The sequence below is a fragment of the Budorcas taxicolor genome, chromosome 13 (genome assembly GCF_023091745.1).
Source record: "Budorcas taxicolor isolate Tak-1 chromosome 13, Takin1.1, whole genome shotgun sequence".
In the NCBI taxonomy this organism is placed as follows: domain Eukaryota; kingdom Metazoa; phylum Chordata; class Mammalia; order Artiodactyla; family Bovidae; genus Budorcas; species Budorcas taxicolor.
Window position 1 is genome coordinate 39,509,956 of NC_068922.1, and position 17,384 is coordinate 39,527,339.

General features: G+C 42.5%; 1 protein-coding gene across 1 annotated transcript in view; it reads left to right on the top strand.

Annotated features, from left to right (window-relative positions):
• Window positions 1-17,384, top strand: part of CFAP61 (cilia and flagella associated protein 61) — a 236,833-nt gene that overhangs the window by 39,201 nt on the left and 180,248 nt on the right. The window contains exon 7 of the mRNA XM_052651239.1: window positions 3,596-3,755. Coding sequence (XP_052507199.1) covers window positions 3,596-3,755 — 160 coding nt within the window. The remainder of the gene's footprint in view (window positions 1-3,595; window positions 3,756-17,384) is intronic.

Genomic DNA, 17,384 nt, shown 5'->3' on the forward strand with positions numbered 1-17,384 from the left:
TATAACAGGTTGCAGAATTGGAGAACGTGAAATCTTTTGTTCCTAATGGCAAAACATGTTTTTCTCATTTTCATCAGAATGTGTGATCCATGCCATTTGAAATCAAATTCCGAACACAACGAGCCATTAGTGTAATAGCTCATTACTAACAGCGGTCTTATAAATAATACATTCTTATCGTGCGCACGCAGCTCGCCTTGAAGCCAGCAAAAGGTATTTCAGGCCATGGAAGTTGCGCTGCGCCAGCGTGGCTGTAGATGAGAAGGACATCTCCATGTGAACCAAGATGGATGCCAATTTTCCCTGCCGAGAGGGAGGCTGGCCGTCTCTCCCCACACATATGGCAGATGGATTGGTTAATCAGCGTCTGCTGAGTCTCGGGCCTAAAATCACAGAGAAGCCAGACAACTGCGGCTATGCAGCCTTTGTTCACGCGTGCAAACAAGACAAACAATCACTTGTTATTTGGGAAAAAAATTAAAATGTTTATTTTGGACTTTTATTGAAGTGTCAATGGATTTGTAAGACAGCTGTGTGAATCCAGCCTTTCGTAACTAGTATTTGGGGGTGGGGGGGTGGGGTGGCCTGTAAAGAAAAGAATATGCACGGAAAAAAATTCATTTAAAAAAATTCCTCTTGTATCCTAGCATTTGGGAGAATTACAGGGAATCTCGTATTTACTTTTCAAACACATCTTGGAGAACGAACAGTTTTAAGCCAGAAGATACATTTGAGAACGAATAGGTTAATAGCTAACTTTTTTTCCCTCTGAGGTTTAAGAGTGTTGTAGCTTCTTGCTCTACTTTAGGGAGTATTAACCATTTTATCCAACTGGGCATTTATGGAATGATGTCACATTCTTAGGATCTGGGAATTCTGACAATTGTTGAGCTCTTCTGACTGAATGGTTGTCTCAAGAAATAAAATCTGAACTCTGGAGGGCCAGAACCCACCCACTAAATGCTGTTTTCTTATAAGAGCTGTCAGAGTCAAATCACTTACCAGAATTTGCCTAGAACCCACATAAAGATCAAATGAATTATTTATGCAAAATGTGTTTATTTTTCTTCTTTCCAATTTTATTGAGCTAGAATTGATATGTAACATTGTATAAGTTTAAGGTGTCCAACCTAATATTTTGATATGTGTACATATTGTAACATAATCACTGTGAGTGAAGATAGTTAACCTGAGAACTATGTATTCCTTCTTGCCTCTTTTAAAATTTTAAATGCTTTCCTTGCAGAGAAGAGTGAAATCCAGAATTACTAAAGGAACATAGTAAAGAATTTCAATCACAGTCATCAGTCAATGTGGGATTAAAATTTGATAGAATTAAAATTTGTCGTTAATTTATAATATGTCAGTACCAGTAATAGGCTTAGATCAGCTAGTCACTCATGAAAAGAGAGGTTGTTTCCTCTACTCAGAACACTTATGATCCCAAATATGTCACATCTTTTCCACACCAGCCAGCTCTCCAGCTTCTAGTCACCAGCTGGGTGTCTTGCACTCTAATTCACTTTCTGATACTGCTCAGCCTTAGTGCAGACCCCACAGATTTAGGGCTCAGGCCCACAAAATTGCCCCCATCAGATGCCATTCACAAGCCCCAGATTGTCCTCTGTGCTTTTAACTGACCAGCAATAACTCATGGGTTCCCATGACCTCCTCGGTCAAGTTTGAGAACCTGCTGGAAGGGTTCACAGAGCTCAGGCGACTCTTTACTTGCCATCTTGGGTTCACTGTAAAGGACACAGCTCAGGAACAGGAAATGGAAGAGATGCACTGGGTGCGGTGGGGAGGGCGGGGGGAACTTCCATGCCCTGTCTGGGCCTACTACTGCCTGGCATTTCGTGTGTTCACCAGCAGGGAGGCTTGGGAACCCCATTGTTTAGGTGTTTTTCTAGTTTTCCATTAATGGTTGATTAAATCTTCGGCTGTGGTGGCTGCACTCACTCTCCAGCTCCTCTCCCCTTCTCAGATGTCGAGGTGCTGTGTGCTTAGTCGCTCAGTTGTGTCCAACTCTTAGCAACCCCATGAACTGCAGCCCACCAGGCTCTGTCCATGGGGATTCTCCAGGCAAGAATACTGGAGTGGGTTGCCATTTCCTCCTCTAGGGAATCTTCCCGACCCAGGGATTGAATCCAGGCCTCTCACATTTCAGGCAGATTCTTTACCATCTGAGCCACCAGGGAAGCCCCTGAGGTCAAGGGAACATGGCTGAAAGCTCCAACCCTCTAATCACATGGCTGATTCCTCTGGTAACCAGTTCCCATCTTCTAAAAGTGACCTCATTAGCATAAACTCACATACCATTGAAAGGGGCTTATTATGAAGAATGAAAGACTCTCAGGAAATTATGAGTGTTTTATGAACTTTGAGCCAGGAGTGAGGGATGAAGACCAAATATTTTTTATTATATCTCTCTGTCACCCTCATCTTCCCACTGATGTATTCCTCATCAAAGGCCTAAAATGATGAAGGCCATTGCAGGAGGTTTAGAATCAGGTAGGATGCTGAGAGGGCTTCTCTGGCCGCTTAGATGGTAAAGTATCTGCCTGCAATGTGGGAGACCTGGGTTTGATCCCGGGCTGGAAGACCCCCCTGGAGGAGGGCATAGCAGCCCTCTCCAGTATTCTTGCCTGGAGAATCCCCGTGGACAGAGGAGCCTGGCAGGCTACAGTCTGTGGGGTCGCAAAGTGTAGGACATGACTGAGTGACACAGCACAGCACAGGATGCTGGGAGGCGATTATGTTGTAGATCAGACACACCTGGTGAACAGGTGCAATGAGTTTATTTCTCTCAGAACTTTCCACTGAACCTCCTTCCGCTCATCTCCTTCCCGTGAGACCATCCGGTCAAATATATGTTCAAGAAAATGAAAGAAATTAGTCTTCCCACGTGGCGCTAGTTGTAAAGAATCCACCTGCCAATGGAGGAGACTCAAGAGACGCAGGTTCTATCCCAGCATTGGGAAGATCCCCTGGAGAAGGAAATGGTGACCCACTCCAGTATTCTTGTCTGGGAAGCCCTGTGGACAGAGGAGTCTGGCCATCTACAGTCCATGGGGTCACAAAGAGTTGGGCACAACTGAGCACATGCACACACACAGCACACACACACACACACAGAGACACAAAAATTGAAGAGTACCTACCTGATGAGGAGCGAATTATTAACTTGTTCTAAATTGGGGTCAACCAGATGGCCACTAGAAATAATGGCTGGTCTTCCTTGGAACTGCATGGTGGAGGGGAGGAAAGTAGACAGGAGGGTTGGGCTTGCAGTAGGGAAATGAAAGGATTTAGGGCAGGCAGGGGTATTATTTGGGCAAAATTTCCCCTCAAGAACACCATGACAGCATCCCCAAGTTCCAGACCCATCTCTAGGATTGTCATCCATGATAGATTGCTGTCCATCCAAGGTTGTCATCCACGACATCATTTTTTGAGCCTGTCATGTGTGCTGTGCATTGCGCCTGACCATAGGGTGCTCCCTCCCTCATACAGCTCCAGGTGCCCACGGGCAAGGGCTTTCATGGTGCCCATTCCCCTGAGGTTGGATGGTCATGAGATGTCTTGGACATTTCAGGTGGAAGGTGTGGCTGTCGGGTTCATGAGCGTGTGCTCACAAGTGAACCTGGAGCTCCTGCACAAGTGCTTTGACCTGGGACCCTTCCATGGACTCTGTGTCCCGCATCAGGACGACATCCTAGAACCACCCCAGGAGTTCAGCATCCACGAAAGTTCAGGTACAGTGGCTGTCATAGGAGCACGCGGGGGTGGAGCTTTGTGGCTGTGCTGTGCTTTTGACTCTGTGCTGGAACTGGGTGGTGGCAGCTGCTGGGCAGTTCTGTCCCCAGTCGCCTTTCAGGAGTGGGTCCTGGTGCATCGCAACCTTGTGCCTGTATCTGTGAGCACAGAGGGTCAAGGGGCATGGCCCTGGGTAGACACCACGCCCTTGCCGCCAAAGGTCTCCTAAATTCAGAATGTCTACCTTCAGAAGTTCATTGTTAGAGTAGAGGTAAGTTGTGGTGAAATAACTGATGGTGTTTCAGGATTTTACTTGCGCACACACATAGAACCCAAAACCTGAATATGATAAGTGAATCTTTTAAGTCAAGAACTAGAGAAATTCTGTATATCCTTAAGTTTTTATTTTATTTTTTTAATTGAATTGTAGTTGATTTATAATGTTATGTTAGTTTCAGGTATACAGTAAAGTGATTCATTTATACAAATATATTCAGATAGATGTATATATGCCTTTAAGTTTTAACCCCAACAATTAGTGCTTCTGTGTTTATGTCATTGACAACTTATTATGTAATACAGGTCTATTGCAAGTAGTCATTTTAAACTTGCTTTCAAATCATGTCTGTATTAGGATTTTCACCAAATGAAACTGGGTCATCTCAAACTTTGGTATTTTAATTTAACAAAGTCTCCCTGCATCCATGAACATCTTTGAAGCTAAGTGTTTTGTTTCTTAAATCAAGGAGTTGCAGCAGGGTGTGTAAATCTAGTTCTCCAAAGCCAGGTTTCCTCATCTGTGAAATAGGAGGAGTAGTAACACCTCTCACGAAGGGGCATCATGGTGTCTGACTGAGATCACTCAGGTCCAGGGCTTTACTCAGCATCTCCATCAAACTTAGCGCGCCATCAGCATGGATCCTCGTTTCGAGCGGTCATTACCCATCACTTTGTGGTTGGTCTTTCACTTACATGAGTCTTCCCAGGTTAACATCAGGGCATCTTGAATTGCTCTGCTTTCCTGTGTCTGAAAGACTATATCAAGATATTGCTCTTGTCTGCCAGTCTGGGCTCCATTTTTATGTTTATTTTTGAAGATAACTGTTGCATCAATATACTGTTACTTGTCATTGTTCAGCATAGGTGATGTGTGCACTTTCTGCACACATATATTCATATTTAAGTTTTTTTGCATAAAATAAATGCTTCTAGATGTCAAAAAAAAGATTGTTCAAAAATAGGAAGAGGAGCATGTTGGGGGCAAGACTGACAAGCAGAGGACTTGTTGATCTAAACAACAGCAGGTGTTGGTTTGGCAGATCTTATCGTCTGGACAGGAAACCAAGCGCATGGAGCTGGTCGGAATGTTCACACGGGTCACAAAGACTTTAAGGAGCTGTAGCTGGAGAGGGAGATCCCTTCTATATTAATAAGAGCTTTGAGGTCTTTATTGTTTCATGGTGAAAGCTGGCTTGCCCTTGCTTCTCAGCTAAGACATACAGGAGTGTTCTGAAGGAACCTTCAGCATGAGACAGTCTTGAATAATATGTTGTCATTGTCACTTTCAAATGTATAAATTCTTCTTGAAGGCAGCATTCAATAGGTTTTATGGCTTAGTTTTCTCATGCCTAAAGTGGAGGTAAAAATAGTATCAAAACCAGAAAGTCGTTGGGATGGTTAAATGTTAGAATCTACATGACGACCTTAGCTCTCTGCCGAGTGTGGAGTAAGTTCTGAAAAAATTAAGGTTGTTTTTCCTCTCCCCTTGATGTTGTCATTATTAAAAACAAGTTGAGGGACTTCCCTGGTAGTCCAGTGGTTAAGACTTCACCTTCCGGAGCAGGGGGTATGGGTTTGATCTCTGATTAGGGAACTAAGATCCCACATACCTCTCAGCCAAAAAAACTATAACATATGGAAGCAGTACTGTAAAATATTCAATAAAGACTTTTAAAATGGTCCACATAAAAAAAATCTTTAGAAAAATGTTGAAAAGATATGGTTCCCTTTCAGTGTGTTTCTGAGTAGCTCTGAAGTTACATAAAATGACTGGTATGTTCCTATCTTAGAAACTTTATGGGCAGGAACACAATTCAAAATTTAGACCAAATCCTGGACTTAAAAACATGTAATCTGTTTAGCCAAAGTGTGTCTGTTTAGCAAAAGTCCCAGAGATATGGAAACTGAAAGAAGTCTTACTATTCTGTCTGCCACTTTTAATATTTTTACCTAAAATTAGTTGATCTAGGACAGGATGGAAAGGAAATAGGAAAATTTCTCTCGTCATTTTGTGTCTTGTTTGTTTTTGAAAATCCAGCTCCACTAATAAAATAGTGATTATGAAGTTTTGTTACCAGGAAACACTACTGTAGACTTCCAAACAACTCAGGGATGGATTCACAAATCAACAGCTCATTATATTCCAGAAAAGAGTCATTGGCACATTTTGCCTTCCCCTTCACATCAACAGCAACAAAGAATGAGGCTCCAGAGAAAACTGGAAATGTGTTATGATCCTGTCCTTTTTTATCTAATGAAAGTCTCAAGTTAAAGGAAATATAATTTCTCTAAAATGTGAGCCAAAATTCTTGTTTCAATGGGCACACACCATTGTGCCTTATGCTTTCAATTTTGTTTATGCTTTTTACCTTTCAAAGGATTTTCATATATACTGTCTCATTCTATCCTCATGACTTGATGTACGAGAGCTAAGAAAGGTGCATGCGTGTGTGCTATGTTGCTTCAGTCATGTCTGGCTCTTTGTGACCCCAGGGACTGCAGCCTGCCAGGCTCCTCTGTCCATGGGATTCTCCAGGCAAGAATACTGGAGTGGGTTGCCACACCCTCCTCCAGGGGAATCTTTCCAACTCAGAGATTGAAACCACATCTCCTGGGTCTCCTGCCTTGGCAGGTGGGTTCTTCACCACTAGCACCACCTGGGAAAGGTGACCTCTGCTGCCCAAATTCACAAAAGGTGTTACAGCTCAGCAGGGGCTGACCCAGCACCCAGCTCACCCTTCCACTTGACTTTTTGACTAGGGTGGCTGTGATCAAAAACTCCAGTGGTGGGTCTACTATACAAATACATGATCAGTTTTTTCACTTCAATGAATTATTGAATGAGTTACCACTTTTAGGAGCTCTCAGTGATGTGTGTGTGTGTTCTTTGGACAACTCCCATCTTCTAGACTCTTCACCTCTTGTGTCTATGGGATTTGCCAGGACTGTGCACGGCCAATCTGTCCTGTGCCAGAGGTGGGCAGGAAGTACCAGGACATTGAGACCCCAGGAGCAGCCTCTGATTCTCCATTTCTTTTTTTAAAAAATATTTATTTATTTATTTGGCTATGTCAGGATCTTAGTTGCAGCACATGGAATCTTTCATTGCTTAGTTGCTCTATAGCATATGGGATCTTAGTACCTTGACCAGGGATCAAACCCGAGTACCCTGCACTGGAAGGTGGATTCTTAACCACTGGACCACTAGGAAAGTCCCCCAGCTTCCCTGTTTCTTATCCCTGCTCCCCTACTGATATCTTTTCCACCAACTCCCAGATAGACAGTTGTGCTCGAATCCTTGACTCAGGGTCTGCTTCTGAGAGAACCCACCCCAGCACACTGCTGGTCTAGTCTTTCCCCACCAGCTGTGAAAACATTTACTCACCACAACTGAAAGGAGTTGAGGTATAAATACCTCAGCTCCCTCACCCGTCGGTGGGATAGCTTTGAGACTTGAGTTTTGCATTGTTTCTCAGAACTCCAGGAGATAAAGTTCCAGCCAGTGATCCGTGTGATGACATATGTTTCATTAGCTGCCTTCCTTTCCCTTCTCTCTTCCCAACCTCCCTACCATGCTTCCTGAATCACCTCCCAAATAGAACTGCTTGTTCTCAGGCCCTTGACTCAGGGTTGGGTCTGTTCTCACCAGCTGTGAAACTCACAATTTCATGCAAACCTTCACCCCTCCAAGCAGAGTGACAATATCATGACTCAACATTCCAGAGCTTGTACAGTGGTCCCCATTCTTTATTTTTTCCAATCAAATGATTTATTAAGCAAAGAAACAAAAATGCAGTTTGCTAGCTTCTTTAGGTAAAGATCTTAAAATATTTAAATCTTTGTAATATGATGCTGATTATTTCTAATGATTTAACAATATCAAAGTTATATGATTCACTGTATTTCTGAATACAGAATCCATTTAACCTATATGGAATTTAGTTATCAAGTTTCTCATTCTTTAGCTACTGTACATATTGTGATCAGCTGCCATCTCATCATTTCAGCTGTGTCCGAAGTTTCCATTGGATCTGAAAAGTGTAACCATGCACATTCACTTTGCATTTTACTTGAATAATTTGTGTATGATCCCATTCTTTTAGCCACCGGTTCTTTATTTATAAATTATTACACACACTTGTAAATTTGAGTTTTTAGCTACTAAACCTTGAGACTAAATTAGGACCAATGGGAACAAAGTCTGAGAATGCAGATTTTGTCCCAGTTTAAGGAAAATCTAGTAAAAGTATATTTTTTATCAAGTGGAGTACCTCGTTTAGAAGTAGCCAAGTTCTCCAGACATTGGAAAAATTCATGAATAGTCATAAGTCTCAGGAAAGGGCTTTCTACTTGGTTGGGAGGTTGTACTGAATGAGACCCAAGATCCCTCAAATGCCAGGAGTCTGTAAGCTGAGGGAACAAGCATCAGGATGCTCCCTCCATATGCTGGCAGTTTATGAATATTTTCCTTCAGTGACAATAAAATGGCTCAAAACAATATGTATTTTTTCCAGTTGGCTCCACCGCTGGCCCAGCCCAGCGATGGCAAATCAAGCTGTGTCTTTTGTTCCCTGCATTATTACAATGAAGACTTTGGAACCAGAAGTGAGCTGGCAATTTTCTTGATGATGCATAAGGCAAAATAGGGCACAGCCTGCATTTCCACAGCTGCCCTGGCATCGACACATTTACCAGTTAAAATGAAAACAAGCGAAAGACGAAACTTTTGTTTGTCATGCAGGCTGGTGTGACCTGGGGAGTGAGCGTCTTGGTTTTGAAAGAGTCCTGCGAAGTGAATCTCAATACATGCCCAGGGGCCAGCACACGTAGGCTCTGAGGACCTCGATGTGCCCTTGGCTGGGAGAGATACAGTGTCACACAACAGAATCGTGGGTGTCCCTTAGAATACCCAATGCAGCCTCTTATAACCAGCCCACCCAGGAAAAGTACTGCTTACTCCACATTTAAAAGGCCCTTCAAAATATAGTTTTCACAACATCTCCACACAGCAATGTTGCCTTTTAAATGAAAGAAAATCTCTCATTGTCAGGAAATGTTCCCTTATGTCTTATTTAAATTTCTTTTATTGCACTTAAATTTGCTTGTTACTCTCAGTCTCTCCTCTGCAGGGAGAAGGAATATGGAGGGTTAAGAAACAGCAGCTAAATCAAGTCTTATTTACAAGTAGCCCAGGTGTCTAGCCTCTCTTCCTAAGGTTCTGTTTCATATGTCTGTGTTGCTTTCTGTTTTGTACTTTATTCTTCGGATTCCAAATGTGGATGAAACACTCATCTACAGAGCCTAGCAATATTTCCGCCAAGATGTTTGGATATTGTATCTCAGACCATGTATTTATTAATACCAGCTAGGACGGTCTGTAATTACTGAAGTAGTGACCCTCCTGGACTCTGTATGGATTTGTTCGGGCTGTCATAGAAGGGTCCACAGAATACGGGGCTTAAACAACAGGAAGTCATTTTCTCACAGTTCTGGAGATGAGAAGTCTGAGGTCAAGGTGTCGGCAGGGTGGTTTCTTCTGAGGCCTCCCTCCTTGGCTTGCAGATGACCATTTTTCCTTGTCTTCACGTGGTTTTCCCTTCTCTTCCTGTCTGTGTCCTAATCCCCTCTTCTTATGAGGACACACAGTGATTCAAGGGCCTACCCATCTGACCTCATATTACTCTGTCTCTTTCAAGGCCCTTTCTTGGGACTTCCCTGGTGGTCCAGTGGTTAAGACTTTGTTTTCCAATGCAGGGAGTGTAGGTTCCTGGTTGGGGAACTAAGACCCCACATGTCTTGTGGCCAAAAAACCAAAATATAAAACAGATGCAATCTTGTGACAAATTCAATAAGGACTTTTTAAGTGGTTGACATTAAAAAATCTGAAAAATAAACTAAAGGCTCTTTCTCCAGATAGTCACATTCTGAAGTATTAAGGGGTTAGGACTTAAAGCATGAAGTTTGTGGGAATATGATTCAACATTCACTAACACCTAGGATCCTGTGTCAGTGGTTCTCTGGAGCCCTGTTGCCTAGGCTGCAAGACGTGGCGGTAATGTCCCCTCTACCTGATGCTCAGAAGTCTAATATTATTTGTCGCAACTTGAATTTCATCTTTTAAAAAAAAATGTCTTTTTGGTATACAGAGGTAAGAAAATTGCATTCTTCTGAAACTTTAGCCACTCTTGGCAGCTCTAGTTTTCCAGAAGTAACTATGTGAGTTCTAATGGTGTGTTAAAGAAGTTGGCAAAACAAATAAATACTTCCAGGCTTATGCCCAGGCTGACACGATTATCTCCACAGTGACAGTGTTAGATGAAAAATTAATCAGTCAATCTAAGAAAGAAATGGGAAATTTTATTTGGGCCTGATTGAGGTTTTTAACCCAAGAACAACCTCTCAAACAGCTCCGAAAATGGTTGCACCCTTTAGAGGTCAAAGCACAATTGTATAGGTTTTTGAGACAGAGGGCTGTACATTCAATGATGTAGATAGTGTTCACAATCCAGATTAAGTACAAAGTGGTTCAGTGCAGTGTAGTCGCTCAGTCGTGTCCAACTCTGTGACCCCGTGGACTGCAGCACGCCAGGCCTCCCTGTCCATCACCACTCCCAGAATTTACTCAAACTCATGTCCATCGAGTCGGTGATGCCATCCAACCACCTCATCCTCTGTTGTCCCCTTCTCCCCATGCCTTCAGTCTTTCCCAGCAACAGGGTCTTTTCAGATGAGTTAGTTCTTCGCACCAGGTGGCCAAAGTATTGGAGTTTCAGCTTCAGCATCAGTCCTTCCAGTGAATATTCAGGACTGAATTCCTTTAGGATGGACTGGTTGGATCTCCTTGCAATCCTAGGGACTCTCAAGAGTCTTCTCCAGCACCCCAGTTCAAAAGCATCAATTCTTCGGCACTCAACTTCCTTTATAGTCCAACTCTCACATCCATACATGACTACTGGAAAACCATAGCTTTGACTAGACGACCTTTGTTGGCAAAGCAATGTCTTTGCTTTTTAATAAGCTGTCTAGGTTGATCATCACTTTTCTTTCAAGGAGCAAGCGTCTTTTAATTTCATGGCTGCAGTCACCATCTGCAGTGATTTTGGAGCCCCCCAAAATAAAGTCTCTCACGGTTTCCACTGTTTCCCCATCTATTTGCCATGAAGTGATGGGACCAGATGCCATGATCTTAGTTTTCTGAATGTTGAGCTTTAAGCCAACTTTTTCACTCTCTTCTTTCACTTTCATCAAGAGGCTTTTTAGTTCTTCTTTGCTTTCTGCTATAAGGGTGGTATCATCTGCATATCTGAAGTTATTGATATTTCTCCTGGCAAATCTTGATTCCAGCTTGTGCTTCATCCAGTCCAGCATTTCTCATGATGTACTCTCATATAAGTTAAATACACAGGGTGACAATATACAGCCTTGACATACTCCTTTTCCTGTTTGGAACCAGTCTGTTGTTCCATGTCTGGTTCTAACTGTTGCTTTTTGACCTACATACAGATTTCTCAGGAGTCCAGTCCAGTGGTCTGGTATCCCCATCTCTTGAAGAATTTTCCACAGTTTGTTGTGATCCACACAGTCAAAAGCTTTGGCATAGTCAATAAAGCAGAAGTAGATGTTTTTCTGAAACTCTCTTGCTTTTTCAATGATCCAGCGGATATTGACAATTTGATCTGTTTCCACTGCCTTTTTGAAATCCACCTTGAACATCTGGAAGTTCATGGTTCACTTGAAGCCTGTTGAAGCCTGGCTTGGAGAATTTTGAGCATTCCTTTGCTAGGTGACTGCAGCCATGAAATTAAAAGACGCTTACTCCTTGGAAGAAAAGTTATGACCAACTTAGATAGTACACTCCAAAGCAGAAACATTACTTTGCTGACTAAGGTCCGTCTAGTCAAGGCTATGATTTTTCCTGTGGTCATGTATGGATGTGAGAGTTGGACTGTGAAGAAGGCTGAGCACCACAGAATTGATGCTTTTGAACTGTGGTGTTGGAGAAGACTCTTGAGAGTCCCTTAGACTGCAAGAAGATCCAACCAGTCCGTTCTGAAGGAGATCAGCCCTGGGATTTCTTTGGAAGGAATGATGCTAAAGCTGAAACTGCAGTACTTTGGCCACCTCATGCGAAGAGTTGACTCATTGGAAAAGACTCTGATGCTGGGAGGGATTGGGGGCAGGAGGAGAAGGGGATAACAGAGGTTGAGATGGCTGGATGGCATCACTGACTCAATGGACGTGAGTCTGAGTGAACTCCAGGAGCTGGTGATGGACAGGGAGGCCTGGCGTGCTGCAATTCATGGGGTTGCAAAGAGTCGGACACGACTGAGTGACTGAACTGAACTGACCAATATCTGCTACTGTGGGCAAGAATCCCTTAGAAGAAATGGCGTAGCCATCATAGTCAACAAAAGAGTCCGAAATGCAGTACTTGGATGCAATCTGAAAAACAACAGAATGATCTCTGTTTGTTTCCAAGGCAAACCATTCAGTATCATAGTACATACAAAGTGGTGACTCATCATAAACCCTTACAAGATCAAGAATGAATATTATCTTTATTTATTTTTCTGGTAGTATTGCATGCCTTCAAGGATCTTAGTTACTCAACCAAGGATTGAATGTGAGTCCCCCACGTTGGAAGCATGAAGTCCTAACCAGTGGGCCACAAGGGAATCCCAGAAATGTTTTCTTTTAAGGAGTTGTTCTGTGGATACTGAGAGAATGTTGCTCTATATAGTTGACCAGGTGTTTCTACTAATGAGGAGTTCGGTCGATGCATAACATAGGAGGAGAGAGAGGATAACAAGGGACATAGAAAAATGTTTATGTTTAGATTTTCCTTGACTTGCCTTAGAATACAGATTTTAACTTCATTAAAAGTATAAATGCTTGCATGAGTTTTCCGGGCTTGGGCTGGTAACGTATCAGAAAGGAGGCAGTCATGGCTGGAAACCAGTGATGTTAGGGTCATTGCCCCAGGAAGTCTTTTGATTACTTATCCGTCTTCATTCAGCTGCTGGTTTCTAAGCCCTTTTGGATACCTTTAAAAACAGCAGCGACAAATGAGGGCACCCTTTGAAGACTCCCCAATTCTGCAGGGAGCTGGATGGCTGGGAGAAAGGGTCCTACCCCCCTAATCAGCTCTGGGAGCCACTAGCTAAGTGATGACTCCGCTGCATTCACCAGTCAGATCCGTTTCTCAGTGGTTGAAATACAAATGTATTTGTACATAGGGCCTTGAGGTCTTTGGAAGAAAAGTGGTTTTATTTATATTCGTTATGATCATTATGTACTGGGATTATTTTCTCAGTAGGCAACATGTCTTTTGCCCATATTTATGAAGCAGGGGAGAAGGCATTTAATGAATTTCAAGAGTGTGTTTGACTGTAAAACACATCTCTCTTACCACATTCACATGTAAATAGCCCTTTTATTTGTTCTCTCTGGTGACCTTTCTTCTTTTGGGGGTAGATCACAGTTTGTTGTTGTTTTCTATTTCCAAATGGGAGGCTGAATGATAATAATGAAAGATTATGCAAAAAATCCATGTTTAAAATAATGTTGATATGGCACTTGTGTTGCAGGATAATTATAGTAATTTGGCCATTACGCTATATGGAGTCAGGAGTTAGTTGCTAGAAAACACGGTGATAGGGGTGATTCAGAGGGTTTTCATCCCAACAGGCTGTTTGATCCTGCTGACTTTTCTCTTGAAAATCAATTGCTTACAATGAATACTCTGAATTCTCCCTTGATTAAATTGGCTGGCAGTGGGCTGCACCCATTGCACGGGGGTCACCAAGAGTTTCGTGTCTGTTTACACAGGGGTTTCGACAACTCTTAAAATATCATAGAGCAAATTTAATCGGAGCGAGCAAGCAGCTAAGGAGGCAGTTGCTAAAAATCAGTCTTTGCTCATGGAAGCAAGCAAAGGAAGATGTATTCATTCTAAGCCCAACACACAGCCAGTTATTTCGCTGCAGGTTGCAAGCCTTTTCTTCACTGCACGTTGCTCTGGCTCTGGGCATTTTCAAACTTTCAGGAACACGTGGGCTCACCCAGTGGAAGACCAGGGACAGTCACCTTGGAAGCTGGCTTCTGACTTCAGGTTCATGACTGACAATGTTCTTTTTCCCCTCAAGGTTATTAACATATTCAGATTTTCTGTTTCTTTCAAATCAACTTTAGGAAATTAGATTTTTCTAGAAAAACATTGTTTAGTATATGAAGGTTTAAAAATGATTACACTACAATTGCTGGTATATATACATATATAGATATATATATCGCTCCAGTGTGTGTATACTCACACACACACACACACACACACACACACACACACACACACACACACACATGTATACTGGAAGATCCCCTGGAGAAGGGAATGGCAACCCACCCCAGTATTCTTGCCTAGAGAATTCCATGAACAGAGGAGCCTGGCAGGCTACATGGCAGGCTACAACCCATAGGGTGGCAAAGAGTTGGACACGACTAAGCGACTAACATGTACACAAAATGATTAAAGAAGACAATTTAGGTGATATAAATAAACTTTAATACTTCATGAAGTGGATGGTCTCTTTTCAGAGAACTGCAAAGTGGACAAAAAAGGCAGGGAGCTTTTATAGGATAAAGAATAAGGGAGAGAAAATATCTGGTTGGCCAGGTCTCACATCACCCTGGTTTGGGGTAAGAAGGCCCAGTGTTGTGCATTTGAGGATTGGGTGACAGGTTAGACTACATTTCTGGTTGAGTGTAGCATTTATAGGAACATGAAGTTACCCAAGTTTCAGTTTTCTGACCTGCCCCCCACCAGGCAGGAGCAGCTCTATCTTGGCCCTAGAAAGTTATTTATGAGTCAGAGAACCTCTCCTGTGTGATTTTAATCCTTTAAATTTTGTTGAGCTTATGGTCAATTTTGGTAAATATTCCTTGAGTCCATGAAAAAAGTGTATAATCTGTAGTTGTTAGCTACAAGGTTCTATATTTAGGATTATGTTTGATAACAATGTCAAATATTTTATCCATTTGACCTCATCAGTTGTTTGATCAATTCATGAGAGGTCTGTTAAAATCTTCTGCTTTGATTGTAGATATATAAATTTTTACTCCTATCTATCATTGTTTCATTATGCATTTTGAGCCCATGCTATTAGGTGCATGATTTTTAAGTCATGTCTTCCTTGAACTTAAAAAAATCAGTTACGAAGTGTCCTTTATCTCTGGTGGAAAGGTTTTTGCCTTAAAGTCTCCTTTTTCTGATTTTAGAGTGGCCACGCTTGCTTTCTTTAGCTCATATAGGCGTGCCATATCTCTTTCCATCCTTCCTGTTTTCTTTATCCTTCCTGTTTTCTTGCATGTTAGGTGTGTCTTTTGTAAACAGCATAAATTTGGCTGTTGTTTTTATCTAGTGTAATAGCTGCTATCTTTTAGTTTTAGTGTTTAGTTCATTTTATTTTCTTATGGGTTTATATCTACTGTCGTACTTTATAGATGTTCCCCATGTTTCTATGTTTTATTCCTGGTATTTTTCTTGTATGTCTTTTCCTTTCTTAATCTCACCAGTGTCAATTTTATTTTTCAGAGAACCAGGTTCAGGATTGAGTTGATTCTCTGTATTGTGTTTTATGACTGTATCAATAGTCCATTACCACAAGAATGCTCCTAACAAACAACTACAGAAGCACAGCAGTGTCCTACACTCACACAGCTGGGGTCAGCTAGACAGCTCTACTGACCATGGCTGGGTCTTCCCACCTGTCTTGGGGTTGGTTGCCTGTTGGCAGATCTAGGCTGGCCTTTGGTCCATTCCATGTGCCTCTCGCAGGCTGGATGCGACATGTTATCATGGTAATGGCAGAGGCACCAGAGATCGCGTGGAAACACACAAAGCCTCCTGAGGTCTGGGCATTGAACTAATACATGTCACTTATCCAAAGGAGATCCCAGGCTGAGCTCAGAATCAGAGTGGGGGACACTACATGACAAAGGGCCTGAACAGAGTAAGGATGAAAAATGAGCGTCGTGACTACAACCTATGCTCACAGAAGAGGAATAAGGCTGGTGATTTTTGTCATGATCTTCTTTCTCCTGTCCTCCAGAGACACAAACTCCAGTTTAGCCTGTTTGAGGCTAAAACCTATAGTCTCATATCAAGACAGTGAGCTCAAGTTCATCATGTTATATGGCTTGGAGGCTGCCCTGCAGTCCAGAAAGGAAGAGTGTCCTTGAAAAATATGGAAAAGCACCTTGTCCTGCTCTCATGTGGTTTGCTGATTGTTTTCCTTTGTATGGACTTTATCCTCAGCTTCCTGCCAGTCACTCAGCCAATACGAAGTATATCGCATATACTAGTCTTTGGGAGCCTAATCCAGTATGTGGTGAGCCCCGCATGGCCTAATGTTAGGATAAACATGCAAGACAAATGAATTTACAATCAGAGAATTGTTTTGAAGAAGAGAAAATTGTGTTGAGATCCCAGCAGAATTACACCTAACTCATCTTGGGAACATCAATATAGAACTTCATAGAAAGAAAGCTTTTGAATCAGAACTTCAAAAACAAATTGGAGCTTTGTAGATGAAGAAGCAGAAAGATTTTCGACAGAGGAAAGACATTGTGCATGGGCAAAAACAAGGAGGTGTTAGAGACCAGGGCATGTGAGAGGAGAGCACCAGTTCAGTGTTGTTGGAGCAGGAAGGGAGGGGGCAGCAGGAGGGAGGAAGTAGGACAGGAGACAGAGGGAGGTGAAGCAAAGAATCTAGATTCTTCTTTATCATGGCTTATCTGATGAGCATCCTGGGAATGTTGAACTAGAAAGGACCACACCATCAACTTCTAGTTTTCAGGAAGAGTTCCCAGGGGCCACTAGAGTGTGCAGGAAAGAGATGAGAAGGGGCTGAACCAGAGCTGTGACTGTGAAAGAACTTGGAAGATATTTTGGAGAATTAATGGAACCTGATATTTTACTGCATATGGGGAAGGAGGGTTGTGGAAGAGGGAAGCCTCAAGGGTGTCTTCAGAAACCAGGTGGATGGTGGAACCGTCTTGCCAGATGGAAATAAAAAGCATGAATGAATCATCTGATGGAGATGCTGTGACTTCTGATTTGGACAAGTTCAGTCTGACCTTCCGGGAAAGCCCTTCAGTGGATATAGAGCATCCAGGCAGCAACAGGTGCTTCTGAGGTTAGATGGAAACATGACCTCCCAAAGGACGTTCTCACCCTAACCCTTGGAACGAGTAGATGCTGCCTTCATTTTGGTAAAAGGTATTCCTCAATGTGATGAAGGATCTGGAGGTGAGATTTATCCTGAAAGAGGGAGCCTGACCCTGCTAACACC